The sequence below is a fragment of the Colobus angolensis genome, unplaced genomic scaffold (assembly GCF_000951035.1).
Source record: "Colobus angolensis palliatus isolate OR3802 unplaced genomic scaffold, Cang.pa_1.0 Scaffold97, whole genome shotgun sequence".
NCBI classification, from domain to species: Eukaryota; Metazoa; Chordata; class Mammalia; order Primates; family Cercopithecidae; genus Colobus; species Colobus angolensis.
Window position 1 is genome coordinate 7,670,729 of NW_012123709.1, and position 17,283 is coordinate 7,688,011.

The window sequence follows — 17,283 nt, forward strand, 5'->3', positions numbered from 1 at the left end:
AGTTGTAAAGACCTGACATTGATGAAGTCAACTTTTAGAGAAAACCGGAGCCCTTATCGGAAGGAGTGCAGCTGGTAATTGTGTTAACCAAGGCCTTTCATTTCTAGAAGCATTATGCCAGTTCATGTCAGAACCCATTTGGAGTTAAGTTTAACATGCACCTAGTTGTGTAGCACAGGACTCTCCTTCCTTTGTGGCAGTTTGAATATTCCTGAAGGATCCATGTAACAGGAGGATGTGGACCGGGGATGAAGACAGGAAAAAATACTTTTCTTTTCAAACTCACAGGCAGTTGTAGGCAGTGATCTCATTTAATTCTCACCCAGTTCTATGAGATAGACTGCATCTTGGAGATGTGGAAATTACGGTACAGAAAGGAGAAATAATCTGCCCCAGAGGACATCTGGTCCAATACAGGCTGGACTGAAAACACACCTGCCTGACACTGAAGACTGAGCATTTTTTTCATCACAAATGCTGTTTGCTCTCACTTTAAAGTCATTTCTATAGGATGACGGGGATTGAGGGCTTAGAGGGAGATGAGGACATTTGTTTTGGTTCCATGTCCGGCCGAAGGTTGGTAGACACTATAGGTCTAAATCAATTGAAAATGTGAAAATAATATTTGATGGCAGGAATTTTACTTCCAACTGTAGCCATATAATTGGCCACAGTGCCAAGCATCTATCCCTTGGTAATTTTCCCCAGAATAAAATTACATAGGATTAGATCAGAGGTAAAGCGATCCAAGGAGGAGGTGAGATAGGGCAGACTCTGAGAGACACAAAATGTTCTCTGCTCCAGGTCCTCCTCATCACTGATTCTCCCTCTCAATATAAAGCTGGCTCCCATGTACTACTGGCGGCCGCTAAGGATATTTAAATAATAAAGAAACCTCTTTGCTGTTAAATTAGGGCACTTTTGTTTTCTTTGTTAGCAAGAGAAATTGCTGCAGAATTGTAAATCCTTGCAAAAAGACTTCTGTACACTCAACACGTGAGTGAAAAAACAGCCGAAGTCATTTTTAACAATGTCCAGTTGCTACACAGCAGTGAACAGACACAGTACACCAGGACCAATTTTTGACTAGAAGGAAAAATTATACTCTTCAAAGCCTCCCATTTGGTGGCAGTCATAATCATTAGTGGAAGCAATATCTATTTAAGAGCAGAAAATGGCTATTTCCAAACAGAATGGAATGGCATACAAAGAAGGCTTCATCCCACTCAAACATCCCCAGGCTCTCCAGAGAATCATTCTGCTCTGTCATGTTAACGCACTTATTTTTCCTTTTTCTTCCCTGCTGAATGTTATCTTCTAAAATCAAATAAAGTACCAATAGTAAATGTACACAGTAATTACTTCAGAAAAGCAAAATAATCAGACTCAAGAGATGATATAAAACTCATGTTTTTCATACGAAAGACTGAGAGCCCAGATGGAATTGTGAGAAAGTTCCAAGAGGGTTCTAGTACCTGAAGCTGCTGTTCAGGTAACTATTCTGTGGAGTTATCAATGCTTAGTAAAATAATATGACTTGAAAACTGTACCTTCCCATCTGTGTTCCATCTCTCTCCTCACGTCCCTTTTCTCTGAGATCTCCAGTGAATACTACTCCTTATAATAATAGTGATAAATGTGTCGAGATGGGAAATAACTATTAGGTCTCTCTTATCTTGGGCAAAAATAGAACAAAAGGCAATATGGAAAATTTCAGAGTCTGACTCAACATCATGATGATGATGATGATTCTATAGATATTAACAAAAATGTCATGGATCATTTATTTTGAACGTGAGTTTTTAAAGAAGAGTAGATTATTCAAATAAGATTGAATGTATTAGTTTCTAAACGTTGTAACTTATAAATGGCTCCTGAAATATACAATTATATTAAACAAACTTCTGCCATAACATGCCTGGTAATTAAGGTAGGTCTTATTCGTATATTCTAAAATGAAGAGCTCAGTTTTATTCAAGTGAGTCCTACCATTCTATTTGGAACATGAATGATTACTTATTCCTCTTAAGACAAGCCAAGTTAAGACTATAAGTTCTTTGCAACAAAGAAGAACCAGAACTTTTGAATTTACTTTCTCATCTATAGGACTCTGAACCACTCAAGCTAAATGATAAAGAAAAAGAAGTCCTTTGAAATATACTTTTAAAACAAAATAGGATAAGAGAATAGCCAAGAAATAATTCTCCAATTAACATAGTATCTCTTTGTCTCCTTAATTTCTAACCTAGGACCATAGAGTAGGCTGGGTGCAGCAGATCTTTTTTGACACTGAAAAAGTGGTGATATTTAAAATCAACTAGGTCTCCCTCATCAAAGCTTTCTGTATATGATGCATCTTGGAAAAAGAGTGATCAATTAAAAAAAAGTCTCCCTAAACTGGAAATGTTTGAGGGTATGTGGAAGATGTAAGATGCTGAGGTCAATGCAAGGAACGGGAAACCTAGACTGAGGCAAACATTAAATGAACAAAAATCTCACCTGTGTTAATGATCTAAGGCAAAAAGCAAACTATTCTCAGTTGTCTTCCTACAGCATACTGTTATAAATCAAAAGAGTGAAAAAACACAAATATTTGGTATTAAAGGTCTTAGAGATCTAACTCACAGAACACTGTGGCCCCAAGAGATTAGATGTACGCTTGGGTACATCTAATTAAGGGCTGGAGGATGACCGAAATGTAAACATCGATTCTCTTGATTCTACAGTCAATTGTCTCTTCTACTACAAATGAGACACATCCGTATTATGCATGACTTCAAGTAAGAACAAACTATGCTACTAGGTAACTGTGAACAGTTTCTACCCACAGACAGTGTACTCTCCATTAGAGAAGAAAAAAAGACTTGCAATGACAGTACAGAGTGATAAGAGCTATGATAGAAAAAGTACCTAATGTTGTCCCAGCAACAGACTTGTGGGGTCTGCAGAGGCTTCTCAACTGATCTAATAACTAAACTGGTTCCTTGAAGGATACATAGGGATTACATAAGGGAAGTGGGAGAGGAGGAGGAAAGCTGTTCCACATGGAGGGAATAGCTGATATGCAGGATCAGAGGCAAAAGAGAACCGGCATATTTGAGGCAGACAGAGGAATTCAACGTCACTGGGACACTGAGTACTTGGTGGGATGTAGATGGGACAGGAAAGGTGAACAGGGCTCACCAACTCCTAAAGGGCTCTATGCCTTGTTTAGGAATTTGGAATTTATCTCAAAATAATAGGAAGACAAAGGATTTTAAAACAGGCAACTGTAATAATTGTATTTGCACTTTGGAAGAACTGCTGAGTGGAAAAATGGGAGGAGGGGGTAAATATAGAAGCAATCAAAGCAATTAATAGGCTGTTGCAGTAACCGAAAGGTAGAGGATAGTCATCTAATGGAGTATGAGGGAGTGAGGGTGGTGGGGAGAAATGGCTGAATTTGAGATACTCAGGCAGTAGAATTAAAGTATTTGATGATAAATATGTAAAAACGAATGTGAGTCATTAGGAAAGGGAAGAGTCAAAAATTATTTTGAAATATCTGGCCAAAGTCTTGCCCAAAAGCCTTCTGACATGGGCAATATGGAGCTTGTCTCTTAGTTACAAGGATCATTTTACTGACAATGGAAACTCAAGACAATTCTGTACTTGCTCATCATCAGTGAAACCATCAAGTTCTGGACACCTGTCAAAGATTCAGAATTCTGCAGGAAATCATGTTTGAACTGTTGTAACTTGGTTGTGCTCCACTGGAGCAGTCCTAACTCCCCAGCGAGATTTCTCCAAGGACAAAGAAACTAGTTCACAGGCACCCTCAATCTCAAGACCCTCTCACCTCTCCACTTTCGCTGGTGAATTCTCGGGTAAGAGAGGGGAGTAGGCTCAGCATCCTACGCCTTCCTTGGGCAGCATTATAGTGGTGGTCTATTTTCTTGTGGAAGCTGATTAACTCAAAGGAAGCAGAAATCGGGTTGCTGAATAACAACTAAACTCTGGGAGAAAGATTTACTATCTCCATATGAATCATCTCAACAGTCTTAAATTTTTCAGTTCAAAGTTGGATGAAATGTAGAATGTATTTTGGGGATGTGGTGCATCCCAATCCCAACCTAGGACACAATTCAGGTACTCACCCCTTCGCCGCCATTTTCACCTGTGTTGGCAAGCATTTCCTGCAGGGCTCTGACAGATAGGGACTGTTCCAGCACAAAATTGCAGACGCAGAGATCTGGAGGAATGTACTGTGGAAATAAAATCAGAATGAGGATACCTACTCATATCAGTCACGCAACAACATCCCAAGGGCAAAGAGCCTATGAATCAAAATGACAGTTGGATGGGTGAATAGGAATGCAAAAAGGTGGCTTTCTCCTATTCAAGATGGGTTTTAAGCTGGTTTCTAAAGAATAAGAAAAGCCCCATATATCAAGGGAATAGTTTCCAACATGTCAGGATCAACTTGAGGGAAGGCTGGAGGTACATGTGGAAGAACACAGACACAGCCTTGCCAAAGACGGGAGAGGAAGGGAAGGCTGATCTATCTACAGCCACGTCTGGGTGAGACCAGAGAAAGAAAGCCACTGGGATCTCATCCACAATAATCTGGAAAAGGGCAGTGGACAGACCATAATGTGGCTCTAGACAGTAGGGACCCTAATAGAGAATCCATTGATTTGTTAAGAAAACCTGGATATAGTATAAAAAGAGGCCATAGAAGGGGTTAAGAGCTATATAAATACAGCAAAAACAAAGAAATGTCCAGAACTTTAAGAAATGATGATCCCTATAATTACAATTTATTAGAATCAGTTAACAGTGACCAGTTAACATCATGACATTCATACCTATTCTGGGATATTTCTTAACAGTTAAAGATAGCCATCTTTGCATACTAACAGTAGCTAATATTTATTGAGTACTTTATGCCAGGTACTGTTCTAAGGGCTTTGCATATGTTAACTCATTTAATCTTCACAACCACCTTATAAGATAGGGACTATTAATATTCCAGTTTCTCGCCAAGGAAACGAAGGCACAATGAGTTTAGGTCGCCTGCCCAAGTGTTACATTTGGCTGAGTCAGATACAAATCCAGACAGTCCGTCTCCGAAGTCCATGCACCTAACCCTACACCGTTCCTGCCACTAATAAAAATATTAAAGTTTTTCTTTACTGTGAGAACATTTTAGATCAGCAAATATTCAAGTATTTCATTTATGCAGTGCTTGATATTGGAAAAGATACAAAGAAATACAAAGCAAAATCACGGTCTTTCTGGAGTTTACAGTCCCATTTCAATGACACACCATTTTCCTTGAGAATACAGCTTGTGATCACCTGTGTACCAGTCCTGTGTTTCCTACATGATATTGGCAGAACATCAATACCGTGAGAACAGGAATGAGGAATGAGGGCCAGAAGTCACTGACAGCCATGCCTAATACTTCAAAACAGGTAAAGCTGTTTCCATGGAGCTCCACTTTAAAAGCTAAACCAAGTCTGCTACTAAGGCTCCGACAACCTCTCTAACTTCAGCATCTAGTTTTAAAATAAAAATAATGGAATTGACCATCTTTAGGTTCCCTTTAATTTCCGAGTGTTTGTTTATGCTTCCTCCTCTTCCAACTGCAATATTCTCAAAAATAAGATAATCAGCCTGCTGGACCTACCTACAATTTTCCTTTATTAAAGCTGTGAGCCAGGAATGGATAATCGTATTCCAAAGGCTGCTGGCTCTGGGTAACGTACATTTTCAAGTAGTTTTCATCTAAGGATTTGAGTGAGTACTTTTTTTTTTTTTTTTCCTGAGACCGAGTCTGGCTCTGTCACCCAGGCTGGAGTGCAGTGGCGGGATCTCGGCTCACTGCAGGCTCCACCTCCCGGGTTCACTCCATTTTCCTTCCTCAGCCTCCCGAGTAGCTGGAACTACAGACGCCCACCACCAACGCCCGGCTAATTTTTTGTATTTTTTAGTAGAGATGGGGTTTCATCATGTTAGCCAGGATGATCTCGATTTCCTGACTCGTGATCCACCCGCCTCGGCCTCCCAAAGTGCTGGGATTACAGGCGTGAGCCACCGCACCTGGCCTTAAGTGAGTACTTTTCTACTTAAATACTTTTCTACTCAAAGTCTCTATGCTGAGAAATCCTAAAAACCTAGTCTTGGAATTCTGGCAATACAGGAATTTGCCCAATCCTTTTTATTAAAACAATTAACTAAGAAGAGATTGTAACAGAGGAGGACTACCGCCTTTATTTTATGTTCACTTTGTTTTCAAAGTCTGTTCCCAAAGCAGGTAATTAACTCATTTGTATGGGACTTGAGCAAGCAGGCGGCTGGTGATGCAGGGTAGAGCTTCACGTCCAGGAAATGTTTGTACAGTACACACAGCATTATTACAAGTAGCATACAATTATATGATAAAGCATTTCCTTAAGACCTTATATCATAAACATACATTGTCCAACTTCGCCTTCCAAAATGTGATGCTGTCTCAGGAGATTTTAGAGAGATTTTTCTATCACTCTGCCTACCTGAATTTCATGTTCCCAGAATAGGAAGCATAAAAGCCACAGTTTGCTTGTTTCCTCCTCTTCCAATTCATTAGAATGAATGATTCGGAGATTTCCCATTGAAGAATGTCTGCAGTTACGGTTGGTTTTTTGGCAAATTAGTTAAATGGTCACAACATTCATGCCCATTTTTACAATAAACCTATTCAGTCTATTCTCTTTAAGACAGAAACCTTCATAGCTCCAAATGCTAGAGATTCTGCCCTTACACGACATCATGTCATTCTAAATCAGCTTGGTTTCCTTCCTGTGTCTGGTTTGTTCAGACAGGAGACAGGAGCTCTCCTTGTCTCTGCCATCAACCATTTTGAAGGAGAAGCACTAATAGATAATAGGGACACTAGCCATGCTATAATTATAGCTGTCCTTTCAATGTGGGTATTGAAAGTCCCAGGTGGTCACAATTTCATTACTGGTTTGAATGGGTATGTTTAAACAGGACAACAGTGTGCATGAAGAGGAAGCCTCTCAAATGGGAGCACTGTACCTGCCACTGGTTTACAAACTTTCCTGGCAGCTTAGTTTCTGTACCTCTGGAGTGTGGTCCCTGCCTGGACTCTCTGTACGTGGGAATAAGAGCATGCCACCCCAAGAGCACACAAAACAACGTGTGGGCAGTGGCAAGAGAGGGAAGAGTAACTGGAATGTCTGGAGAAAAACAAAACAACTAAAAACTTGTGACATGAATGGAACACAGAGCCATCTGACCTATGCCAGCTGCCATCCTTAATTAAACTCCAAACTGGCCTGACCTCCTACCCCCACCCTCCTGAAGAATGAGCAAAGGCCACTCATCCATCAAAGCTAATTTGTTTGCAGCCGTGAGAGTCCCCTAGGAGACCAGCTCATTGTGTCTGTGCTGTGGAACCTGTGCCTCAGTCACTCTACCTGACAGGCATGGGGCAAGTGTTTGATGATTCTCAGCACGGAGAGAAGGGCTCTGTTGACATCTGTTCTGAAATAGCTCCTCATCACTCTCCCCAAGACCTGTCCTGAGCCTAGAGAAGCACTACATTTCCAAATGTCCTACAGGAAACCTTGAGATGCCAGGGCCCTGAATAAGCCAGGAACTAGGATTCACTTAGCCTCCCTACGTGGAAAACAGTAGGAGGCAAGGTCTATATATCCTCCATGCTCCATAAATCTACATAATGGCATATTTTTCTGGGGCTTATTGAATCCTGGCTAGTAGGAATCTGCTGCCCCTGTTTTGTAGTCATTTAGCATTTCACCATCTGGCAATCCACAACAGGCCCTTTGCACTGTACTAGCAGACACTAGCCAAGCCCTCAGGGAAATGAGGTGGGGAGTTAATTACACAAAGGAAGATGGTCACCTCTCCATTGTACTGTTAACTGCAGTCTGTTTTGGCTTACATAGATCTTGATGCATTGAGGTTTGTCTATTTCACTCGACTGTGGGTCCTCTGAAAGAATCTGTGCCTTATTCCACTGTTGGTATCCCAGATACATAGAATAGTAAGCACCCAATTCAAGTCTTCTTGAACAGACTCTGTGTCCTTCAATACTATCATCCAGGAGTGTGTTGCTGATTATGGCTGTGGCTGTAGACAGACTGCAATGACTCCTCAAGTCTCCTGCCTGTTCTTCAACACGTCTTTCTTCTTCCAGTGTCTTGAGCCCCTTTCACTTCTGTTAATCCGCCTGGTTCCTACACAGTCATGCCTCAGTGCTACACCTTGTAGGTGTGTCAATGGCTCTGAAGGCGCTATAGGAGATACTGGTGAAGACTGAACACTCTACTGTAGGACTACCTGAAGTCAAGTCTCTGATCGACTATTCGCTAGCTGAATGGCCTCATGCAGGTAACTTAGTTTCTGTTATACAGGCCTTTGTTTCCTTATCTGTATAATGGAGATATAATAGTACCTACTTCTTAGAATAAACTAAGGTTTTATATTTAAAGAGCTTAAAATAGGATCTGATGTATACAGTAAATACTTACTAAATGTCAAGCATGTCCAACAAAGAGCAATGAAATCAAAACTCAGTAACTCACTTATATGTTCACTAATGTATTTTTGAAGTTCTTATTTGTGTAAGAATAAGGCAAAATCCCTGTCTTACAGGATTGCGTGATTTAGTGGAATGTCAGGGAAGCAAATGAATAATTTTCAAACTATGAGACAAAAGGCCCAGAGGTAAGAAAACATGTGATGAAGCATATAGAGTTGAGGATAGCTGGAGTGGAGAGGAGAGAGGGAGACAGAGGGGAAGAAAGAGTGGGAGGAGGGGGAGAAGGGGGAGGAAGGAGGGGAGAGATGGGGAGAAAAGGATGGTGGATAGGGAGGGGAACAGAGGGAAGAGAGGTAAAGAAGGGTAGAAAGGGGGAGAGAGGAAGACAGAAAGGGAGAGGAAAGGGACGGAGAGAGAGGGAGGGGAGTAAGCATGGGGAGGTTAGAAGTGAGGCTGAGGAAGAAGTAGGTATTAGACTGGGTCTTGAGTACTCTTGCCAAGGAGGAGTTTGGGCTTCCTTTTCAGAGAATAGGGTGCCATTAGAGCAAGTTATGTAGGACATGATATAATCAAATTTGCACCTTTGAAAGAATTGCAGGTCCAGTGTTAAGAAGGCTAAACTGATTTTTGACAAAGACATTAAGAGCATACCATGGGAAAGAACAGTCTCTTCAACAAATGGTGCTGAGAAAACTGAATGTGCATATGCTGAAGAATGAAACAATACCCCTCACACACCATATACAAAAATCAACTCAAAATGGATTAAAGACTTAAATGCAAGACTGGAAATTATAAAACTGTTGGAAGAAAACATCTAAAAATGGTTCAGGACATTGGTGTGGACAAAGATTTTATGAGTAAGAAAGATCTCAAAAGCGCAGGCAACAAAACAAAAATAAATAGGATTATATCAAAAAACCTTTTGCACAGAAAAGGAAACAATCAGCAGAGTAAAGAGACAGCCTGCAAGATGGGAGAAAATATTTGCAAACTATTCATCCAACAAGGAATTAATATCCAGAATAGACAAGGAACTCAAACAACTCAACCGCCCCCTCCCCACCCCCCAAAAAAGAAACTCAACTACAAAATGAGCACATGGTCTGAATAAACATTTCTCAAAAGAAGACATAGAAGTGGGCAACAGGTATTTGAAAAACGCTCATGTAACTAATTAGGAAAATGCAAATGCATTTGAAAATGAAAATGCAAATCAAAAACAATCATAGTAGTCCAGTTGAGATGCCTACTAACAAGATGACAAAAAATAAATGCTGGTGAGGATGCACAGAAGAGAAAACTCTTATACACTGTTGGTGGGAATGTAAATTAGTACCATTATTATGCAAAACAGTATGGAGGGTCCCTGAAACACAACTACCGTATGATCCAGCAATCCCACTACTGAACAGAAAATGAAATCAGTATATTGAAGAGATATCTGCACTCCCATGCTTATTGCATGACATAGCCAAGATATGGAATCAATTTGTGTTCATCAACAAATAAATGGATAAAGAAAATGTGTTATATATGTACAATGGAGTATTACGCAGCCATAAAAAAGATTAAAATCCTGTCATTCATGGCAACATGGGTGAGCCTGGAGGATATTATGTTAAGTGAAATAAGCTAGGCACAAAAAGAAAAATACTGCATATTCTCATGTACACGTGGAATTAAAAGAAGTTGATCTCATAGATGTAGAGTAGATCTACTAGTGGTTACTAGAAGCTGGGAAGGGGTGGGGAGAGACAGGTTGGTTAATGGATGTAAAATTGCAGCTAGCCAGGAAGAATAAAATTCTAGTGTTCTATAGCACTTAGGGTGACTATGGTTAACAATAATTTAATGTATATTTTAAAATAGCCACAAGAGCAGATTTTGAATGTTTCTAACACAAATAAATGATAAAGGTTTGAGGCAACAGATGAGCTAATTAGTCTGATTTGATCCTTACATATTGTATATATGAATCAAAACATCACACTGTACCCCATAAATATGTACAATTCTTATGGGCCAATTTAAAAAAGAGAGATAAAGAGGGCCAGGCTGAAGCAGAGAGATAAATTAGGAGGTTTTGCAGCCAACTGGGTAAGAGGTGACAATGGCCTAAATTAAAGTAGCAGCAGTAGGAATAGAGATAAGGGAATGGATTTTTAAAATCTTGAGAAGTTAGGAGAGATGAGGCCTGGTGACTAAGTGGATATGGGAGATGATAGAGCAAGGGTGGGAGATGAACAGGTTTCTACTCGATGGGACAGAATGCAAAAAGGATAGGACTCAGCAAGAACAAGCCATGGCAAGTGTCAGAAAGAGCATGTAGACAGCATTTAAACTTGACAGATGGCCCACTGGGACCTCTCATTTGGGCTAACAGAAAGGTGACGGGAAAGTGGAGAAATTTCTGTGGTGATGTATAGGCATCTCTGCAGATGTCAGCAGAGGTAGGCTCCTCCGGGAGAAGAGGAGGAATCTAGGAAATTAAAGCATATTCTCCACAAAAGGAGAATTAGTGGAGGCTGGGCAACCAGAGTCAGCCCAATTAACCTCCCTGCCCTTTCCCGTATCAGCCATGTGGCTAGTCAGTACTTAGAGAAAGCAACAATGCACAGTCAGTCCTGTACCAGCTGCTCTGGGGGCAAAGAAACAAAGTCAGGCATGGTTTCTGTCCTTCAAGGAATTTTTTTTTACCTATTTGAAGAGACAGATCTACAGTACATGAGACTTTATACAATAACACACACACAAAAGGAAATTCAATGCTAAATTGAGAGGTCTGGCATATAAAGTCGTGCAGGAAGTTTCTCAGGGATGATGAGATTACACAAGTACACCCAGGCAGGAGCTTGGCCTGAGGGGTGAAGAGGATTTATTCACATATGGGCAAGAAGGAGTTCCTGCCCACAGTGAGATCTCAAATTTTCATGTAATGAATGATCCAAATGGGGGAGTTACTCTTTCCATTTTTTTGCACTGTATGTATGCATTCTTCCCTTCTGTTTAAAATTTCATTAATTGAAGCAGCATTTTAAAATTACAGGCTTTACAGAATCTCTGTCCTTGCCTCCCTTTATTTTTTCTCTCAATTCCTCAAAGAAAACGAGCGCATATACGAGGATATCACGAATAAGGAATGAGAGTGAGCAAAGGAAAGAAAAAGTAGTACACCACCGCACCAGGCCCTCAATTTCCCCCTTTATGCTCTATTCATGCTACCTGGGACTGCCTCGTTAGGGAATAAATATGGGTGCCGTTCATTGCCATGGCTCTAGATTTCAAATTCTGTAGACACAGAGTCTGCTTCTCCAGGGGCATTATGTCTGCTGGTAGCAGGTAGAGATGAACTCGGTCCCCAGTGGCCTGGCGTCTATATGCATTGCATTTACTCCATGACACCACACCACCTCAAACAGGGCTGACTGCCATCTCCCTACGATGGCTTCATATAGTCCTACTCAAAGACATGGATGAGAAGACTTCTCAAGCTCTCCTAGGCAGAAAACCACTATTGCCTCTAGAAAATGTCCCAGGTCAACCAGGCCTCATGGGGTACAGTGGAACTGGATGAGACCACGTTTTCATGGGACAGCATCAGGATAGGTGGAGCTGGTATGTGTAGTTTGTATTTCAGGACCTTGGAGCACTTTAAAGACATTATCTCATCCACCTACAGCAGACCTGAGCTCACTTACAGATTTCCAATCAATTATCAATAACACGTAATTATTCGCATTGTATTTATCCTTTGAAGGTGAAGCCAGTCATTAATATCTATACCTCATCTTAACCAGATTTTATTTATGTATTTGTGCAGTTAAATGCTCTTTAAGCCTACCTTTGTGACCTCTGGAAACTTGTTGATAGTTTATCATGGAGAAAGTTACATGGTCAATGTTTAAATCTGATGCTATTGGCTAGTCTCTGGATTTCTACAAAAATAATTAATGGTTGTACAACCATATGAAAGGTGAGTCAACTGAAATACAAAGGAACTGGGTAAAACTTATATGGGCAAGTAGAGAAAGAAGAATAGAATCCATATATACATTTTAAATGTGTCCACGAAACTATATAATTGTACCAGGCATTGCACTAAGATGCTTTATAAATACTATGTCATTTATCCCTTACACGAGTGCTTTTAGAGAATAGTTTTAGCCATTTTGCAGGTGAGAAAGACTCAGAAAGGCTGAAACACTTCCCCACAATCACACTGCTGGGATGAACATTTAAACCCTAAATTTCAGACCCAGCTCTTTTTGACTCATACTGCATCAGTATCTCTGGAGATAGGGTTCCCATTCCCATCCCTATCCCAAGATCGTCGAATTATAATCCCACTAGGCTACCTACCTCCCAACTCTTGTGCCTTAAATGAAAGTTAAGGACTTTATACCAGGTTCCTGAGTGTATCTCTCAGAAAGCATTCTCTATTTTGGAATAACCTTTGAGAATGTAAAGACTATGCACTGAAGTTACTGGGACTATCAGGGCTCAAGAGCTCACAAAATCTATATTTTATCAACTTAGGCAGGTGGGATTATTTTCATTTTATACAGTTGTAAAAATCTGAGACTGATTCACCATATAAGCTTTTTCTTCCAAAAGGCAATTTAACTCTGGGCATGATGGTGCAAGTTTCAACTATGGACCACATGTGTGATTTTAAATGTGTATATATTCATATTTTAAACATTTTGAGAAAAGAGAGCTTGCCTGTTTAAGAGCTGTTATTATAAAATAAAGTTAAAATGTATAAACCTTAAATTATGGTAAAAGATGGAAAGTTTTTCTGAAGAAGACTATAGAAGCTATTCACAACATTTGAGCTATAATGTTGCTTAGACACTGCTAACAAAAGCAATTATATGCACACAGTAAGATGCAGAAAATTTATACTTATAGCTGGAAAATATTCTTTTTTGGGGGGGGGAAGTGAGGAGGAAGATGTCAGTATCTTTTAAAAGAAGGAAGTAAAGAAAACCCCTTCTGATGTCTGAGGAATAAACCACAGAAATGCAATGCATTCAGCACAAAGACTCTCTCTAGGTGCTCCTTCATTCTACGGATGAGTGAGCTGCCCCAGGAGAACTGACAGTGGTGGAAAAACGCTACCACAGCAGCAGGAGACTTGTAAAGCAGAAGCACTCGCAGCCATGAGCAGAATGATTGCTGTTACTAGGCACCGTGCTGGCCTGAGGTTTATTCCAACACCACAAGGAACATTCAGAAGGAAAATGATGGAATAAGTTGATCATGTGCAAGGAAATTGCAGAAGGTTATCAAATTTATTTATTGAATGGAATAGAAAGCTCATTCTGGAAAGCTTAAATAAATATTTACTTAAGAAAAACGCTTGCTGAAACATTTCTTATGTAAGGGAGGCATCACCACTGCCTAGAAGCAGGGAATCCAAATTGCAGGACAAATATCCTTTGACAAAAGACTTGCTGAGAGATGCCAACTAATGTGATAAAGAGCTAAAAAAAAAAAAAAAAATCCACAATCACTGTTTCTTTGCCTATTCCTCAAAGGCCCAGATATAGCTATTAATTGACACTGATCAACAGATCCATTAAAATCTAGCCTCTCTTGGGGGAATGTTTATTAACTCAAGTGAGAACAATGCTTGCATCAACCATCATCATCATCATCATCATCATTATTCTGAGACAAGGTCTCTCTCTGTTGCCTGAGCTGAACACCAATTCCTAGGTTCAAGAGACTCCCGCCTCAGCCTCTTAAACAGCTGGGACTACTAGCATGTGCCACAGTGCCCAGCTAATTATTCTTTTAGTGGTGCTCAGAGATTTCTCCTAAGAGCTAAAACACATATGTATAAGCTTGCTCTGGAAGGATTAATGCAGAAACATGGTGAGCCCAAGAAACTCCTGGACAGGACTGGCAAAATTTCATATTCCTCGAACCCTTCTCCAGGTGTGTACATTAAAAGCCTATCTCAGGTGATTGTTAAACAGGAGGTCTCTGACACCCACTTGAGAGAGACTCAAACAACTAGACCAAACAAGCAAATTTAGGACTCCAAGAATAAGTGATTCTCACTCTATATCCATTCATTAAAATGGATTGAATGGAATTCCATTAAGAGTTTCTTTCAAATAAATAATCCAATAACTTGAGATCTACATGATTCTTATTATTTTGCTTGACATGACCCCAACCAAAAGCAATGCTGTGGTGCCCTGGACACCTACATTCTGCAGAGCATAAGTTGTTTCTGGAAGTTAGGAAGAATATTGCCAAGAACCTGGTGAAAATTAGTGTGATAAAGCTTGTGTCTTTAAAATTAGGAAGAGGGTGCAGCCAAGAATCAGAGACAAAATGCTGGACAGCTGGCTTGCAAAACTGTCTGCTGGAAAAAAGTGTAAGTGGCAGGTTGGATGGTTGGTTTAGTTCTCAATGAAGCCCAGTTTTTCCATCTGCCTGACAGCACATGGTCGGCGTGTTACAGAGCTAAGGTGCCAACAGGTGAAAAGTTGGAACACTTGCACCTGGAAAACCAAGTTGTGGTGATGAGCGGCAACTAATACCTACTGTTGATGGACAGAAATACCTGAAACACTGACTCTTTCCATGGTCATCAAAATATATATCCATAAATAAACCACCACTTAATGAGGAGCACAGGCACTACAATGAGCTGTGGAAACTTAATGAGGACGTACAATCCCTGGCATTCTAGCTTTTAATGGGTGCTGTGATGAGAAACCATGAAGATGTTATTCCAAAGAGCTTGCATATCAGAAAAACAGCAGAGGCCAGGAGGGAGACAAGGCAGAATGTCAGATAGAAGATAAAAATCAACAACAGTGTCCCATCAATAAATTAGGGAGGTAAGCATCGGTTGCGGGAGGAAGGCAGGGTACACGATGGTGCAGCTAAGATGAGGTAAGATCGGCAGAAACACAGAGAGATGGGGTGAAGGTCGAGGGGAGAGGGGAGACGGGAGAAGGAAAGTCTAGTCTCAAGCTAATGTTCATGTTTTTGTCTCAAATTTAGTTTCACGGTAGTTTTGGTGGGAAGAACACAAACAAGTATTGCCTCTCCCATGTATTCCTCTCCCATGTATTCCTTTCCCATCCCACTTACACTCTCCTCCCTCTGGAATGATGATATAGTTGCTACAGAATTTATAAACCATGGAGAGGCTTTTCTCTATTACCAAGACAGTGGTATCCAGCAGCTGCAGGATGGGAGAATTTGTGTCTCTTGGCCTTTTCATTGCATAACAGGAAGCAGAAGATTGAGAAAAGCATTGTTAAGCGCCCACGAGAGCTGAGGAAATGCCAAACTGGAACTGAAGGCTGACAGACAGAACAGAGACACTGAGTAGCCAGAGGTGGGGCTGTCTCCTTAGGTGCAACCAGCATCAGCATCATTTATCACTTTCGGAGCACTCTAGCGTACGAGGTCCTGCCTGGACTGCAGTGTTAGCTGCGTGAGGTTCATGGACCCAGGATGGGAAGTGAATATAAAGCTCAGGGCAATGAAAGGCAAGCACAACAGCTTGGCTTCCAAATGGTTTTGAGTTTTTTCCCCAATGCCTTCTTCCTACTCTCAAACTGAATCCAAATTCCAATGTGGACATGTAGTTTTTATTTTTTGCTCCTACATGGCATTTTATTTTATTTTATTTTTTTGCTTTGAGAGAAATAAGAATATCTCTAGAGACCAAATTCTAGGTTTAAAAAATAATTAGCAGCAGTACATGGACAGATATTCAAAAATGTGCAATTTTCAAAAACCTCTGTGGAAATAAATGCTTAATATTTTTCTCCAAAATGGAAAAAGTTCTCTTATCTCTCCACAGAGAACTAGACCCCATCCCCTCCAGCTGTCTCATACTATCTGAGCTGAACTACCACCACTAGATGTTCACATCTGCAAGGATTTGTACTATACATCCCCAATGCAAGAAAGCACATAACACTCATCACAGGCACTTAAAAATATATACACTGGGCATGCGGCAGAGGCTACAGGAGATAAAATGTTCACTTGGCAGTGTTTGAATAGAATGGTAATAGAAAGACCTAGCCCCTCCTCAGACCATATCTTCTTCAATCATGTCATCCTTACCAGGAAGAATTTTAAGTATGGAGGTTGGGTACAAAGAAAGTGTTCATTGAACTGTGGTGATCTATTGGATCTCCCTCTCCCCAAATCTTTCCTGGTTGAAGTCATTGACATCTTTCACCCAGGGCATGAGCTGTGTCTGATAAACACAGGGAAAGCATTAGGAGACTCGATCTCCTCCTACTTGAATCCAACCCATCACTCAGTATATCTTGGGGGACTGGCCAGGAAATACCACGTCTAATGCTACATCTGTCCAACCATCCAAGTTCACATGACTGGGCTTTCATCTTGAGCTCCCTTCCTCTGCTCTGCTAAGTAATCTTACTGAGGTTCTCCATCAACAATGAAGACAGGGAAGGGGTGTTGCATGACAAATTATGGCCTTTCTTTTTCCCTCCTGGATAACTAAGAGTTCTCTCCAATACACAATGGTTGAGTTCACTTGGAAGCACTAGGCAGAATGAATGCATTGATAGAAACTGATGGAGCAATGCCACACCTCCAAAAACAAAGTCCTTGCTCACGGCAACCTAAGCAAGGTCTGTCAGACCCTATGAAGATAAATGCTTCCAATTAGCCATTTGCTCTCCTGTGGCATTCATCCTTATGTTCTTAGTGAACTA

At 40.6% G+C, this 17,283-nt stretch overlaps 1 protein-coding gene across 1 annotated transcript in view; it reads right to left on the minus strand.

Moving 5' to 3' along the window:
• RYR3 (ryanodine receptor 3) overlaps positions 1-17,283 on the minus strand; it is a 400,958-nt gene that overhangs the window by 365,702 nt on the left and 17,973 nt on the right. Inside the window, exon 2 of the mRNA XM_011932727.1 lies at positions 4,137-4,244. Coding sequence (XP_011788117.1) covers positions 4,137-4,244 — 108 coding nt within the window. The remainder of the gene's footprint in view (positions 1-4,136; positions 4,245-17,283) is intronic.